This window comes from Tauraco erythrolophus, chromosome 3 (genome assembly GCF_009769465.1).
Source record: "Tauraco erythrolophus isolate bTauEry1 chromosome 3, bTauEry1.pri, whole genome shotgun sequence".
In the NCBI taxonomy this organism is placed as follows: Eukaryota; Metazoa; Chordata; class Aves; order Musophagiformes; family Musophagidae; genus Tauraco; species Tauraco erythrolophus.
Window position 1 is genome coordinate 42,047,892 of NC_141467.1, and position 18,450 is coordinate 42,066,341.

An 18,450-nucleotide genomic window follows, 5' to 3' on the forward strand; every position below is an offset into this window, starting at 1 on the left:
TTTGCCTGAATTTTATTGTACACAATGATAGCCTTTGCTAACACAATGAATGGAATTATAATCCTATCATCTATTATATTACCAGGAAATTTCAGAATAGATCAGTGGACCACGTGTCTCAAATGATAGTGAGGACATATGTTGGATGTCAGTAGGATATTTTCTCCTTTTGCTAGGAAATTTCAATTGGAAATTAAAATAATTAAAATATTTAAGATGAAGGTGATTAATAATCCAGATGTTCACTGAAATCTATGCATGTGAGCTAATCTTTAAGAATGATTACTGCTAAGGTAACTTATTCACAAACACAATTAGTTCCTCTTGTCTGTTAATACTGCTTAATCTCCTTGGCATGTTAAATGCAATCCTGAAAATATCAAAGCAGTTATCACCAGAAAATATACTAACAAAAGATTAATTATATCCATCCATACAGTGGTCTGAAGTTTTGATTGTTTTTGCTGGAAGTAATGCAAGATAAAGAACATGAATGTAATCAAAATGTGAAAATATCAAGTCAAAGTGATCTGTCTTATTTCAATAAATAAGAAAATGAAATGATACAAACTTCAGTCTAGCCAAACACAGATGTACAATTAGTTTATGCACATACTGTGAGAAACTAGAGTTATGAGTAGATCTATGTTATGCAACAGACAATTTCTAAAATAAAACATTTTATGAATGGATTTTAACTTCTGTTGATAGTGTGTTAAATTATTGGATTATTTGACTTCTGATTGTACTTCTCAAAATATTTGAAAATGTTGTTTTATTTGTGGCCATCTTCTCATAAAATAAAGTCAAAAAAGTAAGGTCTTCCAAACAATTTGCAAGATTTGCATTTAAAGTTTTAATTTACCGGAAGAAATCCAGTAATAGTTTTTAATACCCAGAACTTTCTGTCAAAATTGAGCTATTGAAGAGTGTCTTTAAAAAGCTAATTTCTTCTTTGGACACACATATACACACATAAAAACCCTACTTAATATTTAGATTATAGATATAAAATGAACATTTCTGATGTTCTTTCTTTTCCTAAAAACTACACATATAGTTCAGAAGATGTCTTGTATTTTCATCTTTACTTTGGTTTGTAGAATTGTTAATTTAAGTTTCACATATTTTAGTACACAGATACCATGTTTCTAGAAGCATTACATATACAGATAGATTTGACAGATAAAATGCATAACCACTGCTCTTGCCAGAAGGCAGAACATACGTTTCTATTCCTTCCATCCTGGAAAAGGCTTTATGATATTGTCACTACAGTGCTTTTATTAACATTCCAGGGCAGAGAAGAAAATGTTTTCTATTTTTCAGTCACTATAAATATAACTTCACCTTCTTCCCTCTCTATTTTCAATAGGATTACAAAAGTCTGTGATATTAAACATACTCCTTCCTCTAGGTCAAATAAATGATAAGACTATAGAGCCCTGCTACAGTTCTATCAAAGCATAAAGACACTCATTGTTAGCAGCTATAAGATAAGCTGTAAATACAATGTATTGTTTCTAAGAGATCAGTAATCAAGAGAAAAAATAGTTTAATGCATTTCCTCTTTCTCTTATGATGCCTGAGCTCAAATCCAAAGTGAAACTCTCCAGCTATGAAAATACAGCCGTTATTAAAAATAAGATTATATCCTGGCACATAGCTTGTTTGGTGGGAGGGACACAATACAATATCGATTATTCACTGTTTGAAAAGTTCTCTTTCCAGAAAAAATGCTCAGAAAACATCATCCTGCTCTCACCTCCCTTTCACCACCACTCAGTTATCTCAGCTATTTTCTATCTTCTGGCTTCTTGAATTGACTCAGATTTTCAAGTTAAGTGATGAAATTGAAATTTCATGTTAGTGAAACAAGTGTTAGTAGTAAAAATGTAACAGTAAACAGTTAAAACTAAACATTTCTTGAAGAATCATGATAAGACACTAAAGTATAATTATTTGTTTGATTTCAGAATCAGATATCAGTAATGTTTAATGACTAACACTGTTCATCCAGTCATGCCCACAAAACTACAAAGGTGATTGTGTATAATATTTCTTGAAATCATCCTATTTCTCAGTGAAAAAAACCCACTAATTTTAGTGATACACAACCTATTCTCAATAATTTCCATAGGATGTATCTAGCACTCTCTTCCAGCAGAAAGAAACAGCTGTATTATCTGTGCCAGTTCAATGATCTCACTTCACAGCATAAGCTATAAGAATCAAGAAAAGGATTGAGGAAAGGAAAAGTTTATCATAAAAATTCATTATCTATAAAAAAAAATTTTTTAAATGTTCAATTTTTCATGGAAAAATATATAAAAAATAGACACAGGTATCTGAAACTACTCGCCTGTTTTATGAAGCCTTTGTCTTGACATGTGATCTTGAGAAGGACTGAGAGCTTTTTTTGCAATATTTAAAGTACTTCATATACCAACACTTTACTCATAGCTGGTGAGAATTTAGGGCACTTATCTGCTTTCCCAGGCATCACACCTTCAGCTTGCATTAACTGTTATATCAATATCAGTGCTGAGTTCTTTTTACAGACTTATAGCTTCCAGAGGTGTAAGGAAACATATACTCACTACAATATTGAGGAAGTAGGAATCTGCATCTGAAAGGCAGACAGACTGATTTAGAGCAATGTAAACATTAGACTGGTTCGGACACAGGACGAAATGACATTTTGTACCAAATGTGTGTGTCACCTCTTGCATGCCTGCTGGTGATCTAGTCTTTGAACACTGGCCTGAACCCCAAAACTGCAGCAGCGAGAAGAAAAATTCAAAATGGAAATTTAGGTCGTGCTTCATGATATCAGTGAGGCACAGGTGCATCATTCGATCATACAGACTGAATCTAGATCAGGCCTTGGAACACGAGCTTGTTTATGCTGAATAAGTGAGAACATACAATACCTGATTTAATATAAAGTTCAAATTATATCTAATTTGTTATAATTTTGCCTTCACAAATCTCCCTATCAAAATATTTTTAACAAATTCAAACTGATTTAATGAATTTGTGCCAGTTCAGCATTCCGAATGACATAGCCATGGCATTCCTTATCAAGCAGCAGGCACTTTCAAACTGGATTTATTGTTTTGTCAAATCACAGTCTTATCCCATGCATCAAGAGGATCATAAGCAAACAAGGCAACATTTTAATCAGGACACTTCTACCGCTCAGAATAATTTATATCTCTAAGTTGTGCATCCAAATCCATGCAGGGATTCTACTATTAAAAATGAGCAAGTAAAAAAAAGCAACCACAAATATCTTTCATTAAATTAGTACTTGGAGATATGAAGTTTTTCAACATAATACTCATTAATATTATTGGATGTGGACTACTCAGTAGACTTTTATCTTGCTCCTTCACTTAATTTTTCAGTGTACTGATGGCCATAGTGAATACAAAAGACCTGAATTGCCTATCACCTAATAGAAAACTCTTGTCAAAGGCATCTGCATTTCAGTCTAATGGCAATATTGCAGTAATGATAATTCTTTCATTGTGAACATCCTGATCAGAAAATGTCTGTCTTTGTCTTTGTGCCTGAAGTGCTTGTCCTTAGGCAAGAGGCTTCCAGCTATCACGTGGCAGTATATGTGTCTATTACACTTTCCACAGTCACTAGTGCACAACAAATACCAATGATACTGTTTTGCACATAGCCATAATGCCAACATAAAAAATTTAAGTCTTAGTTTGGCATACAGAACAAACAAAACATAAATCCATCTGCTAAGCAAAGGAAACTTTAGGATGACTAGAACAAGTTTAAAATGAAAAATATTTTTAGCACATTAAAATGATAACTATTAACTATTTTATTTATGACAGCAGATAGTACATATACAGAAAATAACATATAAAGAACACCTAACTGTGGTGAGACGAACATTTCCGATATATTATGTAGGGTAAGAATAGAAGTATAAATCTCTTTAGCAAACACACTTGGAGATCTCTTTAGCAGAGCTATGCTGATCTATAACAGATTGAGATCTGGCACTCATTTTGTTCTGTCACATAATCAGGACTACTGGACCTAATTGTCACCAACTATTTGCATATCGTAGACACTTGAATAATAGGGAATAAGTGTATTATAATCTATGAGAAATGAAACAACGTTACATAGAAAAGAAGTGAGAAAGTATTTAAACAGAAATCTGATGTATAGTGGGCAACTGATAAAAAACACAGAAGGTATAAGGAGATTTACAGTATCCTGTATTTTACATCTGTGAAGTCTGATAAAAATATATAAAAAATATGAAAGGTAACATGGTTTCCTGTTTAACTCCAATTTTCCACTAAATGGTATTGTTGATAACACACACTTCTGTGAGGAAAAATATCTATATGTGAGTCAGATTCAAGTTTGCAGCTATTTAGAACTGAATATATAATTTACAAGATATATAATGTACATATTCAGGATCTGGAATATCTTGATATATTTTAGCTACACAGTTTAGAAGAGACTTCACATAGAAATAACATCTTTGTTACAACAATGCACCCAAATGTAATGTATGACAAGATATGAAACTCATCATGCTGAAATGATAATTTTATAACATGGTTTGTCTTAATATGTACATCTTATCTACAATCATATTTCACTTTGATCTGCATAATACTTTCTTGTTTGCTTATTCACTTTCTAGGTTTAAAAACATCATTTAAACATCATTTTTGTATGTGATATTTGGGGAATGACTGATACATTCATATCCATTAGTTTTGTATTGAGCTTCTGTTAGTGAAACTCCAGAAAAAAAAATCCACCTGTAACTATTTGGAAAAACTTCATTCTTATATTTGTGTAAGCGAAATACATATACATATTTCCATTTAAAATAAAGCCGCATGAACTAATTCGGAATAATTTTCTCTCAGGAAAAATTCTCGTGATGGGTTAATGGCTTCAGTGGCCACTTCAAGAAACAACAAATTTCGAACAGTATGTACTAAAATTGTACATACACTTCTAGCATCATTGTCGAAGAGCAATGCTTGGCTGTTAGATGAGAGATGCCACAATAATTGTCAGATTTCAGTGATTTTTCCCCGGGCAGGTTAAAACTGCAAATGCTGTGCAAACAGTCAGACGGTGAGTCATACTTCCTCTAAGAGCAAGGTAATTTACTCCTCTGAGGTCAGCAGAAACAGGCTTCAAAGCTAATCCTGTCTATCACTTCTGGATAAAAAATACTTTCAAGCAGCAAGGCACAGAGTTTGGCTTTAGAGCTCCTACTGACTAAAGGCTGTTTTCAGGGAGATAAGGGCATCATCATTCCCCTACTGTTTAGGTCGAATATTGCTTTACTGACAGTGTAATGGTAGGGACCCATTCTCTAGGTATGAACCCATACTGCAACAGTATGTGTGTTGGGACAATTCAGGCTATGTGATGATACTGAGAAGGTTTTATTAAACCATTTCCACAGTTGCAATGATATTCTCAGCTTTTTTTTTTTTTTGTCTAATCACATCAATGTAAAAAAATAAGAAAAAGAAATCTCTTTCGTATAGAAGACTTTTAAGACCAAAGAAAATGTGCAGATATTTTATCATACAAAATGCATGTGCATCACTGTGTAAAAATCTAACAGCAATCCATGACTATCGGAATAAAGATTAACTTCAGTCAAAAGGCTCTACATAATTACATGGGCCACTGAAGAAATGCTCAAAAGTGGGAGTCCTGTTTATGCTACAGTGATCTGTGGACATGAGTTACAGGGAAAGTTTTTCATGTTGCCTACGTCAGCAGAATTTAGCTTTTTCCATGAGCAAAGATGACTTGCAACAGCTGAGGACCAGTGCCTTAATAGCAAATTAACTTCTCTTTCTTGTCTAGTTATGAGGATTTTCTTTTGTGTCTTGCATGGTTTTGAATATTTAAATAAGGAAAATGTGTAAGTATCTTATTTTCATAGGAATGATACTACTCCAATTTTCTATACATTTTCCCTTTTCATAGGAGTTAAGTACTAGCATAATGTCATTCATGTCCCTGGCAACATTCCTGATTTACTGCAGCATAAGCAAAAACCAGTCACACCTTGAGCGTAACAGCTTAAATTGTCCCCCTCTTTGGTATTTTATTGCACAATAAACACCACTGCAAAATTTATGACTCATTCCTACTGTTTGACACAAGTTTTGAAGTGCAACTAAGGTAATAAGAGTATGTGAAGAGGCATATTGAGCCTTTCTTTATTTTTCCTCAGTCCTAAGACACCTTGGTGCTGGTCTAATCCATGAGTATAAGATGGAGAAGTTCTTTGCTTTGAAATGCTGACCAGCAAATCAGAAAAGAGTATAAAGTGGTAAAGAGGCTCCAGAAAAATCCCTTTTCCTCATTCTTACACTAGATGAACAGAAGACCTATGGTCTAGAAGTTGTAAGAATTTTGTGGGCACAAATACATACAAACCAGTATAGATTATAACTGAAAAATCACACACTGGTCCAGATGATGTTCAGTATTTGCCACCCCTGGCCCTATGTCATTCCTCCCTCCCCCGCCCCTTATTTCTTTGTTAAAAATGGGTTGTCTTAGTTATTATATGATGAGGGTAAGGAGAAAAACAAGACTCTTCACAAACAGATTCATGGAAAAGCACTACAATAGATTGACACTTAAACCAAAATGCACATAATCAGAGGAAAGTGTTTCTATAAGAGGCATGAAAGGGATGAAAACTTACTGAGCTATTTCTCAGAATTAAATACCTACTCTGATAAATGGGGAATAATGAGACAGTTGACAAGAAAGAATGAAATATATTTCCACTTCCTAACCCAGATCAGGTTATCTTTTCCGTCTTAAGTGCTTGTGACATCAAATGTTTGGTGATGAATTTTTGGACTGTCATCTTACAAACAGAAGCCTTGCAAACCTGCTGAGACATCCTGGAACAGTATAACAACAATAACAGATAAAAACAAGTGGCCAGTCTGTCAATAATCAATCATTTAAATGGACGCTGCATTTATAACCGTTACGACGAGAATAGGCTTTTTCAAACGGAAATTTAAGCTTCAACACTTATGTAAGCAGGCTCTGAACTGTACTTTCAGAAATGACATTACTTTTGAAAATTCCCAAAACCTGGGATGTCCACATATGAAGAGAGGAGATAGAAAGCACATTTGGGTACCTGTTTTCCTGGTTTGATGCCATCAGTCCATGACCAAGAAACTAGGAAATCTGACAACTTCTCATTAGACACCCTAAGATAGCATGCAGAAAGCTTATTAAAAAAAAAGACTTGTTCATACTTTAGAAAAAAAGTAGGTAAGTGTATGGACATAGAAATGCTACTCTGGCATTTGTGTAATAGGTATTTAAGAAGAAAACATTCTTTGTTATCTATTTACACGATGTGTGGAAAAGTGGCAAAATGAGGTAAAAAGGAAACCTTGCTTCATGCGGTTTCACTAACTTCCTTGAAAAAGAACCATACCCAGTAATGACAATTTTACAGAACTACAGTACAGAAAAGAATAAAACCGATAGCATTTAAACACTTAATTAGTGAAATGCAAGAACAATGAGCAATGTTGTAAGCCAGAGGAAGAGCATTCTTTTAGGAAGCTGAAGCCAAACAACTGATTAAAATCCTCTTTTAATTATATTTCATTCAGAAAAAATAAGAACAGTTGTATAGATACAACTAACTAGTCATGTGTCTTCTGTAGGTCGAAAACACACCAGTGCATAACTAGCTAAATCTCAGCTAAGTATTCAATTAATAAAGTAGATGCTTTACTTTGAGTGCATAATAGCAGCTATAAGTAAGTTGACTCTAGTTGAGCTCATACCAAGCAGATTTGGGAACAGCCCGCGGTGGCTATACATGGCTCAACACAGTTCTGAGAGAAAAAAGGAGGCTCATTACTGGCAATGGCAGCCGCCACCAAGGGTTATCCCCAGGGACAGAGGTGGGTTGGACAAGACTCTGCTTTCTACCCTCAGTGGGGATGATAGTCCAAGGAGGTCAAGAGACAGAGAGAAGATGCTGAAGGATGGCACTACTACACACAGGAGGAGACAGGACACTGCTGGGAACACAACCACCCATGCCACATGATGTCACATGCACTACCAAGTCAGAGAAAATAACTATATGGCACAGTCCCTCTGTAGGTAAACTTGGCCTAGTGACAATAATGAAATACGAGTCACTAAAGAGAGTAGTAAGGATCTTTTCATTTCATCCTCACTCTGTAATTAAGGCATTTGCTGCCGAACAGTGAAAAGCCTCACATTCCACTTAGGACCTCACCTCTACTGTCTCTAGCTAGGACAGGCATGGCTTTATGGTACACTGCTCTGCTACCCTGCGCTGAATCCTCATGTGGACTTTTTTTGTTAGAGGTAGGGAAGGAGAGAGCCTTTGATATTTGTAATGTAAATTCCAGAGCATGAAACTCCAGTTTCTACCAAGTGCTTTCTCTCTTATTTCTCTCCCAGCCTTGTATTGCATTTTCCTTCCTTCTATATAGCTTTATAACAGAATATTTCATGTTTTCTTAAACTCAGGGCAACGAACCTTTGATTAAAATCCCTTCCCAAAAGACACCTTAAAGAATTTTGAAGGATAAACAAATATCCAGCAGCTAAACAGCAAATTCACTTCTAGTATTCAAACATGGAACAACAAGGAGTTGGCAGACTTCAATTTTGGAAAAGACGAAAAACTTTCACTTTGTGGAAATCTTGTTAACTCTGCATTGGGAGGAAATTCCTATAGCTATTCACAGTTCTTACTTCTGTGAAATTTATCTTCATTTCTTACAATGCATCATTTTGATCAAATAAAAAGTTGGCAGCATTTCACCAAGATGAAAAGGCTTCTTTGAACAAACAGAGAATGAAAGATGAACTGAGATTTTTTTGAACATTTCTTTTTTTTTCTCTACTAAATAATATTATGATTTTTAATCAGTTCTGCACAGCTAGATTTCACTATGGAGTTATTAAAAACATATTCTTATGGCTCGATTAAATTGAACATACTAGGTAGGATGAACCCTGTGCTTAAATTTGCCTTACTATGAAAATAAATAGTTCTGTACTAACAACAGACTGTATGTCATATGCCACAAATATTGTCACCATAATATTGTTGCATATTAGTAAAGTGAGGTCCACATATAAGACAACCTTACAGAAACTTAAGTTTAATGTATTTGAGATCATAGGATACTCTTTCTATAACAAATATATTTTAAACTTCATAATAACCAATTAACAAGCAGTTAGATCGATGTTCTGTCACTTCAGACAAGCAGCTAAATATATATTTATATGATGTTATTTATCTCCTGAACATTAGAATGTGAAGGGGGTGGATCTTTCTTCTACTTAAAGTAGAATACAATCACTTGTATTGCACTTGAAATCCTTGGGCTTGGCTTCTTTCCTTAGTACTGTTGGCAAAGCTGATAGTATTAACATCCCCCCACTCTTCCCATTATACAGTCTATTTTCCAAACTTACATTGTTTCTAGATTATAAAATATTTTGTGAATACTTTCTATAGAAGTGTCAATTTCAATAATTTGTACTTTATTTAAAAATAATTATTGAAAGAAAAAGTATAAAGTTCCTGCAATTAGATACTGAAGAAAATGCTTCTTTTTGCCCAGTATTTTTTTTCACAAATATGCAGACTGTCCCTCACCCCAAATTGTTTTAAAGACAGTTTAAAGTATCCATGATTTCGAGTAAGAATTTGACTAGAAAATCTGGTTTCTCAGCAAAGAAATATTTCAATTTGTTTGACATTACAAAAACGAACTGACAATCTTTTTGATTTTAACTGTGATAACATACTTCACACAAAATAAGATAGTCATAGCTAAAGTAGTCTAGATTTATTGGTGAAATTATTTAACAGAAAAAAGCAGTTTTCACAAAATTGACTTTTGACCAGTATTTCAATTTTCTCTCTGATATAAGATAGCAAACCTTTCTTGTTCAGGCAATCCAGTACCAGCCAACAGTTTGCATCCACGGAGCTGGTTATCCCTACTCTCCCACTGCACGTATTCTTTCACAGAACTACAGCTCTCATGATACAATGCAGTTCCTTGAATTTTGCAATACAGCAGAGAGATCAAATGACTGTGGCATAACTGTAGTTAGTCTTAAGCTAACTTTTCAGGGTAAAGATTCCTGGTTTTGGTTGTGCTAGGGGCAAAGCGTGTTTTGCTTCTCACTCTAACAGTGAGTGACAAGCTAGTGTCATCACATATTCATGGTCATTAAGATAAGGCATAAAAAGAGATTTATAACTAAGAGTTCATGTCGTTTGCACTGAAGAACTTACATTTATTGGTTTTTGGAGGAGAGAGGAGGCAATCAGACAATTAGCTGCTCTTACACTGTTTGGGCTTTCAGTTGTAGTCTCATCTTGAGATTACAGTGACTTCTGTGCTTTCTGGTCTAGCACAGAGTAACCTCACTGACAAGTGATCTCATTGGAGGACCATATTCTGAGAGAAAGGGCATCATAACACAGGACTTAAACGAAATCAGAACTTCTGAATTTGACAACAGAATATGCTTTATTAATCTTTTTTGGCTTTTCTCCCTATTTTTCACGGCTCATAACCGTAAGAATCTCTTACCTCAGCAACCATTCATCAGAATGAAAGGGAATGTGCCAAGATACTCTTTAGAGCTTGTCAGTAATGCTCTTAATTAGCAATAGCAATCACTGTTGAACAAAATGAGGTTTTTCTTTACTAATTTCTGAGTAAGACACTTCCCATTTCCAGTATGCCACTTAAAAATCAGTCTAGCGATGCACAGAATTTCAAAGCTCAAAAGGATCAAATCTACTGCATAAGACTTGAGAAGCCACAAAATACAGTCATTTTAAATAACGTAGCTCTCACGTGGTTTCTATTCAGTAAGTATCTTATTTCAGTTGTCCTTTATTCATACTTCAAATTTTATAGACTTCATTTACTAATGTGAAAGTCCTGATGAGATTCAGCAAAGGAAATGGGAAAGTGGCAGGCTATAAAGCATTTCAGCTTTAGCTGCTGGTAGACACTTAGTGAAACATTACTGAGTGATCAGGTTTACATAACAGATATATTCTAACATATTATGTCATTCACATTATTCTGGCATCAATATTAGATGGGGAAATGGATTCTGTACTCTATTGCTGGGCATATGAACAAACAATGGAAATGCCAAAATGACAAATGTCCTCCAATTCATTTTACATACTTTAATATGCAGAAAAATGCAGAAGCCTATATCAGAAATTCCTGCAGCATTAGCCTAGGGAGGGTTGAAGAGGATGATTCAAATCCTTCTAAATATTTAGCAACTTCAATATCTCCGGTTATTTTTAATGACATATCAGACCCTCTACTTTGAAAAGGCCTGAAACTTATGAAGCTGATAGAAATCATTTGTGTATGACTTTGTCTCCCTTTTACTTACAAAACCTTTTAGCTGAATGGGTTAACACTGTGTGTTATTCTACTTAAAATTTATTAAAAAACAAGAGAAAGGTGAGTTCTCACCCAAGAAGGAAGGCCAAAAGACAAGGGGCAATGCAAGCTTGCTTACGAGACCAAGGGGGAGACAGAGTTTCCATTCTGATTTACAAAAGCAGATTTATTTTTCTTGCATCTTTAGTGTGAAATACAAAAGACAAGTGTATCAATGGCAAAATTCCTACAGACTTCATAGAGGCCAGTTTTTACTGCTCTGTGTTTTTTATTTTGACATGTACTTACAAGCTTAAGTGATGCTTTCAGCTTAAGTCCTGTCTCACTGAGGGCTTTAGTTTTGTTTCTCGAAATTCCTCACTAAGTTCAAAAACGTGAGACTGTAACTCTTTGCAGGCATCTTAGTATTCTTCAGTGCAATTTAATTACTTTGTTATAGGTTTACAACAAAATGTGGTAAGCATTTGTGATAAGAGCAAAAAAGCACTCGTGATGAGCAAATTGTGATCAGCAATTCACTCTGGAAAAAAAAACATTACTGTTCTCTTCAAGAGGAAAACATGTAAGATCTTACTGGTGTAATTCCTACACGTTCCTTCACATGAGTACTCTCATAGAAATGAATAGGATTGCTCATGTGGGTAGGTGTTCATCACTTTGAGTACGGCTGGCAAAACCATAGTCCAAATAAGGAACACAAACCAGACTCAAATGCAACAGGAGTGATTGAAAGTGATTCTTAATTTTGAATTTCTTGGAGAAAGGCCAGATCATGATTAGATTTTCCGAACATAATTTCCTCAGGGATTTCCATAACTACAATACAAAAAGCTAAGGCAGGTTTCCATACCAAAATTTTATTGGGCCTTATTTGTTTAATAATATACAAACTGACTGTGTTTAAAATTTGTAAATTCTCTGGAGTAAGAAGTACAGCACTAAGTTTCAGGTAGTTGAAAATTCAATCTGCAATCCTTTTTACATCTTAAACAAATTTAAACCTCCAAATGCAAAATTTTAAAATATATCATGCATTAACGGTGTCTACTGTCTTTTGCTGCCTAAAAAGATATGTGCTTTGTTTCTCAATTTTTAGTATCTTGTGAAAAAGTGCTAAATCACATGCCAGGTAATAACGATAAAACAATGAGTTATGAGGATACATACAGGGTAACTTTTTTTCATGCTTACAGGGCTTTTGTACTTGTATTTTTCTCTTTAACCATGACTTCAGTTCACAAGGTTGCTCTTGACTTGTAATATTTGTGGTTTTGTAAATTCTTATGTATGGGAAAGCATAACATATCAATTAAAATTTATCTTATGTTGGGCTCTAATTCTTCACAAAGCTGTCTATGATTAATGAAAATGTCCAATTTATTTAAGTCTTATGTATGCACTAAAAATTGTGTATAAGGTTTTTCTTTTCCTTTTTCCTCTGTTACTTAAACTATGATAAAAATCATAGAGTGCACTATTTAATTTCCGAATTGTAATTAGAGGCAAGATCTGGATTATTAATATGCGCAGTTTAGAAACAGGCGCTGTAATTTGTAAAGCCATGGGTATCAGTTGGGATTTTAAGTGAAATCATTCCAACACAGAAGTTTAGATTGGAATTTAACCTGATGGCTGTAAAAACTTTGTGCTGTTTACTGTTGTGGCAGCAATTCCCCTTTTCTCTTTCTTGTGCAGCGGAGGGGCTTGCCACATGCCCGATGTCACATCAGACGGAGAGGAGAGACAATGCACAGAGCTGAAAGGGCATCACTGTGTCAGCTAATGAGGCTTCCACCCCACCCTCTACCAAGGCTGCAGATCATGGATGGAAACTCTGTCAGACCTGTAGCATTATACTGTAAAATTTGAAATGAATCCCGGTAGTGATGTGCTGTCATTGGTAAGAGCCAGCCACCAAGTTGTCCGTATTGACAAGATTAATTAGACAACTAAATTGCTACTTTTATCTTAGCAGTGCAATCAAGAACTGAAAGAGTGCAAAGACGACAAAAATGGAAGAAAAGCTGTATAAAGAGAGAAACCAGCCCACCTCATTTTAGGGTATTTTGTCAAACCTGTGTTCCTTTAGAACTAATATTCTATGTTTTAATCTTTTCAAGTCTTTACATGTACGTGTTTTCATGGGCAGATGGAGGATGATAAACCCAATACCCATTTATTGAATTGCCTTTTCGAATCTGAAATGTAGCCTTTAAAAAAAGAGAACCACACAACCTCCTACCTTCTTACTCTACAGTATATTCATTATCAGATCAACTCACACTACTAATTAAGTTAAATTTGACTGCTCAATAACTCCTGAAGAGGTAATTTATCTAAGGTAGTACAAGAACTTATTCATTTCTCCTTATACATCACCAGCCGTTATTAATTAAATTCTAGTCACTTCAGACTGCAAGTTTGAAATAATTGCCATTATGGAAACATTTTACACCATACTTCAGAGTGAGTTCGGCTTTTACTTTACTGATATTGAGAGTAATCTGAATATAGGTAGACACCACTCTAGTTATTTCATTTTAGAGCGTGTGAGATATTCAGAGGAATTGCGGAATTTTCACATTCTTTTCTTGAATGTAAAAAGCTTTGTTGTAAATACACATGAGATGCAGAACTGAGTTTTATGGATTATTTTCTAAAGAAGTCTCCTCTCTGAAGGTGTAATATACCTTTTTAAGCTCAGAGGAGATCACAGAGGCAGCAAGTGATTTTTCCTTCTGCAACAGCTCCTCTCAGCTGGCTGCTGCACTAAGGTGAAGGTTGAAGTGATGCTTGCAATCTACCTCCTCGCTACCCACCTTCCACCCACATATATGAAGCATCTGTGGGCTGATGCTTTGACAACCAGCAGATCTCTGCTGTGCAAAGACTACCAGTATGAACAGATATTAAGAGGAAAGGATATACTTTGCACTTTCTTAAGCTTCGGTACAAATACATTGCCTTTAATTAGTCATGGCAGCAGAAAGTTCAAAGAGGTCTTCCCTACAAATAATGAATAATATTCTTGCATGTAAAAGTTTTGTAACCAGATGGAGACAAAACTGTCTTCTGGATGCATTTCTTAGCCCACAGATAAAATTGAACTAGTCTCTCTTGAAATCAGCTACACTTTCTCAAGTTTCAATCATCACAGTACATGTAAGAGAAATAGAACTCAAGTTCTGAAATATTAGTCCCATGTTTCAGCGGAAGTGTGAATAAAATCTGCATACTTCCAAAAAGTAAAATTCTTGCATTTTTAATAATATACTTCCAATATGTTGCCTCTTGCAAAGCCATTTGGAATAGATATTAAACTATTACTTAATGTATCAAGTTTTGCTTTCCTTTATTGCAAAGGCCATTTATAAGAAATAAAAGATTGCAGAGAATGAACAATGTCCCATACATTTATCTCACTTCATGTATATCATAACACGTTTACTATCCTTTTGCCAGAGGGAAAGATCCAACAAAAACATAAGAAGAGAAACTGTAATGTCTCTACAAATTAACATTTTTTTTATTTTTATTGTGTTCATGAAAAAATATCAGTGATATGATGAATATTTTAAGGTGATCTACAAGCACAAATTTTTTTCACAAGCAACTTGTGGAAGGTTATTTTCTTTTTTTGCATTACTGTTATTTAACTGTAAGACCATAAGCATGATTAGAAATTTGCTTTGTCTTTGTTGTATGGGGAATGACGGGAAACAAATGCTGTAAGCTTTAATGAGTCACCCACTGAATTCACAGGTCACTTGCTAATTTTAATTTATGTGATAATTTACAAAACATAACACTTCATGTCTTACATCTATATACTAGACCACTTATTTTCATGAAAGCATGTAATATGTTTTCTTGCATTGAGTACTCTTGTTTGTGAGCAGTTTCTATCCTCCTATCTAAATGTAAATTGCTTATGCAAACAAATTATTAAGAGAGAAGTGAAATAAAATCCTTAAGCCCTTTCCAAATAATACAAAGGAGTATGCCTATGATAGGTTATTTTTTAAAAGTGAAAAGAATGCTATTAAATAAAAGGTCTACATTTAAAATGTAAGAATAATTTCAATTTCCTAAAAGATACAAATCAATTTCAGCTTAAAAGCAGTGAATCATTATCATCATCATCATCATCATCATCATGTTATGTTAATTATAGCATTTAAAGTCTTAAGGGAATAGCTTGAATCTAAACATATCAAAGAGAACTGGAGACAGAAAAAGATGATACGTATATACAGAAGGGCTGTAAGTTAGTCCAATCTGCCATTCATATATATGATTCGCCTAGTAAATTCACCAAGAATAGATCCTATTCCTAGAATTATTTTGTTTTAATCTTGCAGCTCATACGGCCACTTTATGTAGTTTTAATTGGGCACCCTGAGGTTGCCAAAATACATACACAATCTTATTGGAAGAAAATACTAAAACAACCTGACATTCATTAGCTACTTGTAAGCTACATTGAGCCAAATTGTCTATCCAGCTTTATGTGGTGATTCTAGGAATAACTTTCACCATTAGTTTACAAAACGACCAAAAGAAACCTGTTTTATGTAAATTTGGGAATCCTGCTGAGGTTCCTGACAATTGATAAAATGAAATGGAGAGGAAAAAAAACAGTTCAACTGAAAACCAATTTGCATGAATTCTGGTCAAATGGAAAGAAGCTAATGGTCATGGCATTTATTCATAAGGAACTTGCCTTGTAAACTGTAGATTTCTCCAACGCTGTTCTGCCGGGTGATATGATGCCAATATGCACTACGAGGAAGTGAGATCGACTTGGATAATGTCATTGGTTCAGACAGACTGGTCTGGAGCTAAAAACCAAAGCAAACACAAATGGAAGATCACATAACCATACTTGATAGATAATATGAAAACTGTAAATTGAACCGATGTTGTTATGAAGATACTATTTCCTGAATTACCTCAGGTTTTATATTATCATTTAAACTTTGTTACAAGTATCAGCACTGTGAATGCCCAGGAAAAAGCTGCAAAAGTATATTTTGTTACAGAGGTTCATTAGCACAGGTTAATATTAGGGCATAGAAGTATGTCCCTATTTATCTACAGCTGTTCTTGTTGCTGCCAGGATTTTGTTATTTTCTTCTTTAACTTTAGATAATAATGGATTAGTATATGCCTGAAATCTTGAACCCCTCTACAATCACATTTTTTTTTGGTCATTTAATCTAAATATTGGGTTCAATACACAGAAAGATGCTAAGAGCGAATCTGAGACAACCAGCAGAGAATTAGTCATTAATCCCCTAATCCTCCATTCAAGTGGAGGCATCTCATCTCCAGTAGCAGGCTACAGCCTCAAGAGCAAATGTTCCCAGGCCAGGGGACTTCCTGTAACCGAAAACGTGAATTAGATGATAACTGTCCGTGCTCAAAAGCTACGGCACAGAAACCTGTCAAGAGGAATGTAAACTTTATTAAAGAGAGCTCTATCTCCAATGCACTCCAGCTGTGAGTGAAAGACAAGGCCAGGCTATAGAAAAAAAAGCATTATGGAGGATTGTGAATCCTGACAATCTCTTTGGATATATCCATATAACTTACGCTTTGTCTCTCCAGAACAAAAGACAGCAATATGTGCAAAACTTTTGTATCTCTGGCTTTACAGGATATAAAAAGTGATCAGTAATGTGTGGGATCTAAAAAATTGCAATGATGCTGTGGAGCATGTCATTTCTTCAGGGGATATCTGGAAAGATCAACACTGAACCATCAATTATTTCTGAAGATTTAGAGTGAAAAAAACCCTTAATTTCAGGAGTGGCACCAGGATGGTGAGAGTGGTAGAAACCCACATTTTCAGTGAGTCCAGCTACAGAGCAGAAGGTATTGAAGGTTTGAATCGTTTACTGCAGGCGAATTATTAACCCCGAGGGATTCCTCTTTCAGAATCATAACGCCAAATTAAAAAAGTCATTTTTATCTGTACAAACTCATGTTACTCTGTAACAAAAACCCTCCCTCTTTTAGAGACAGTATCCAACCAAAGATCTACAATTATTTCATTTTTTACTATTAATACGCACTGATGTGTGGCAGATACTTTGCTTCAGATAAATCTATTGTAATTACTTCCATTGTTGTTTTCTTGAGGATTGCCATCAAAATTACGTTCTGTCTACAGCTAATGTCTTTTTTGCTCATTTATAACTAAATATTACATTTCATTTGTCAGTGGTGTGGATCATCACAGGAAACTATTCAATATCAAGTAAAGAACTCACAGAAACATTAAAAAAAGTCCAGAATCTTTGTCAGAGGAATTACATTTTCAGGGAGACATCAGAATTTAGAGTTTATTGATGCAGAGAATTTCCTTTACTGTGAAGATCAGGGCAATAACAAAGCTTCTAAGTTATCTTACCATGTTAGTATAGCACGGGTAACATTGTTGAGTAAGAAAAATAAATAAAATCATGTAATCCATATACAGATGATTTCCTCATAATTTCTTCACCTGAAAGGTAAATTCTAGTCTTGAGGCAATAGGCAAAAGTTTTTATTAGCATACATTCTGAAAAAAATAATTCCTAGAAAGAGAACCACTTTGGCTCTGGTACATTATCTCAAAGGTAAATCCATGGACAGAGTTGAAGTGGTTAAAGTTATGTCACTATTCCTGATCTGAGGTGATTAGTTCCTGCCTGATCTTACAAACACTGATGCAGAAGAACTTTATATACATGCATTAAAGCTTTGAAAGAATAAAAAAAATCCATTCTCATTACAAATAAAGGTAAGAACTGCTCCACTGTAGATTGCATTGCCAGCACTGACAGTACTTTGTTTCCTCAGATTCTCTAATGAAAGAACAACTTCTGATATCACCTTTGGGCAAGAAGCACCACCATATGCTAACTACAATAGGACAAGATGAACT

At 34.7% G+C, this 18,450-nt stretch overlaps 1 protein-coding gene across 1 annotated transcript in view; it reads right to left on the minus strand.

Annotated features, from left to right (window-relative positions):
• Positions 1–18,450, minus strand: part of DOK6 (docking protein 6) — a 268,991-nt gene that overhangs the window by 28,985 nt on the left and 221,556 nt on the right. Inside the window, exon 7 of the mRNA XM_086609178.1 lies at positions 16,243–16,360. Coding sequence (XP_086465304.1) covers positions 16,243–16,360 — 118 coding nt within the window. The remainder of the gene's footprint in view (positions 1–16,242; positions 16,361–18,450) is intronic.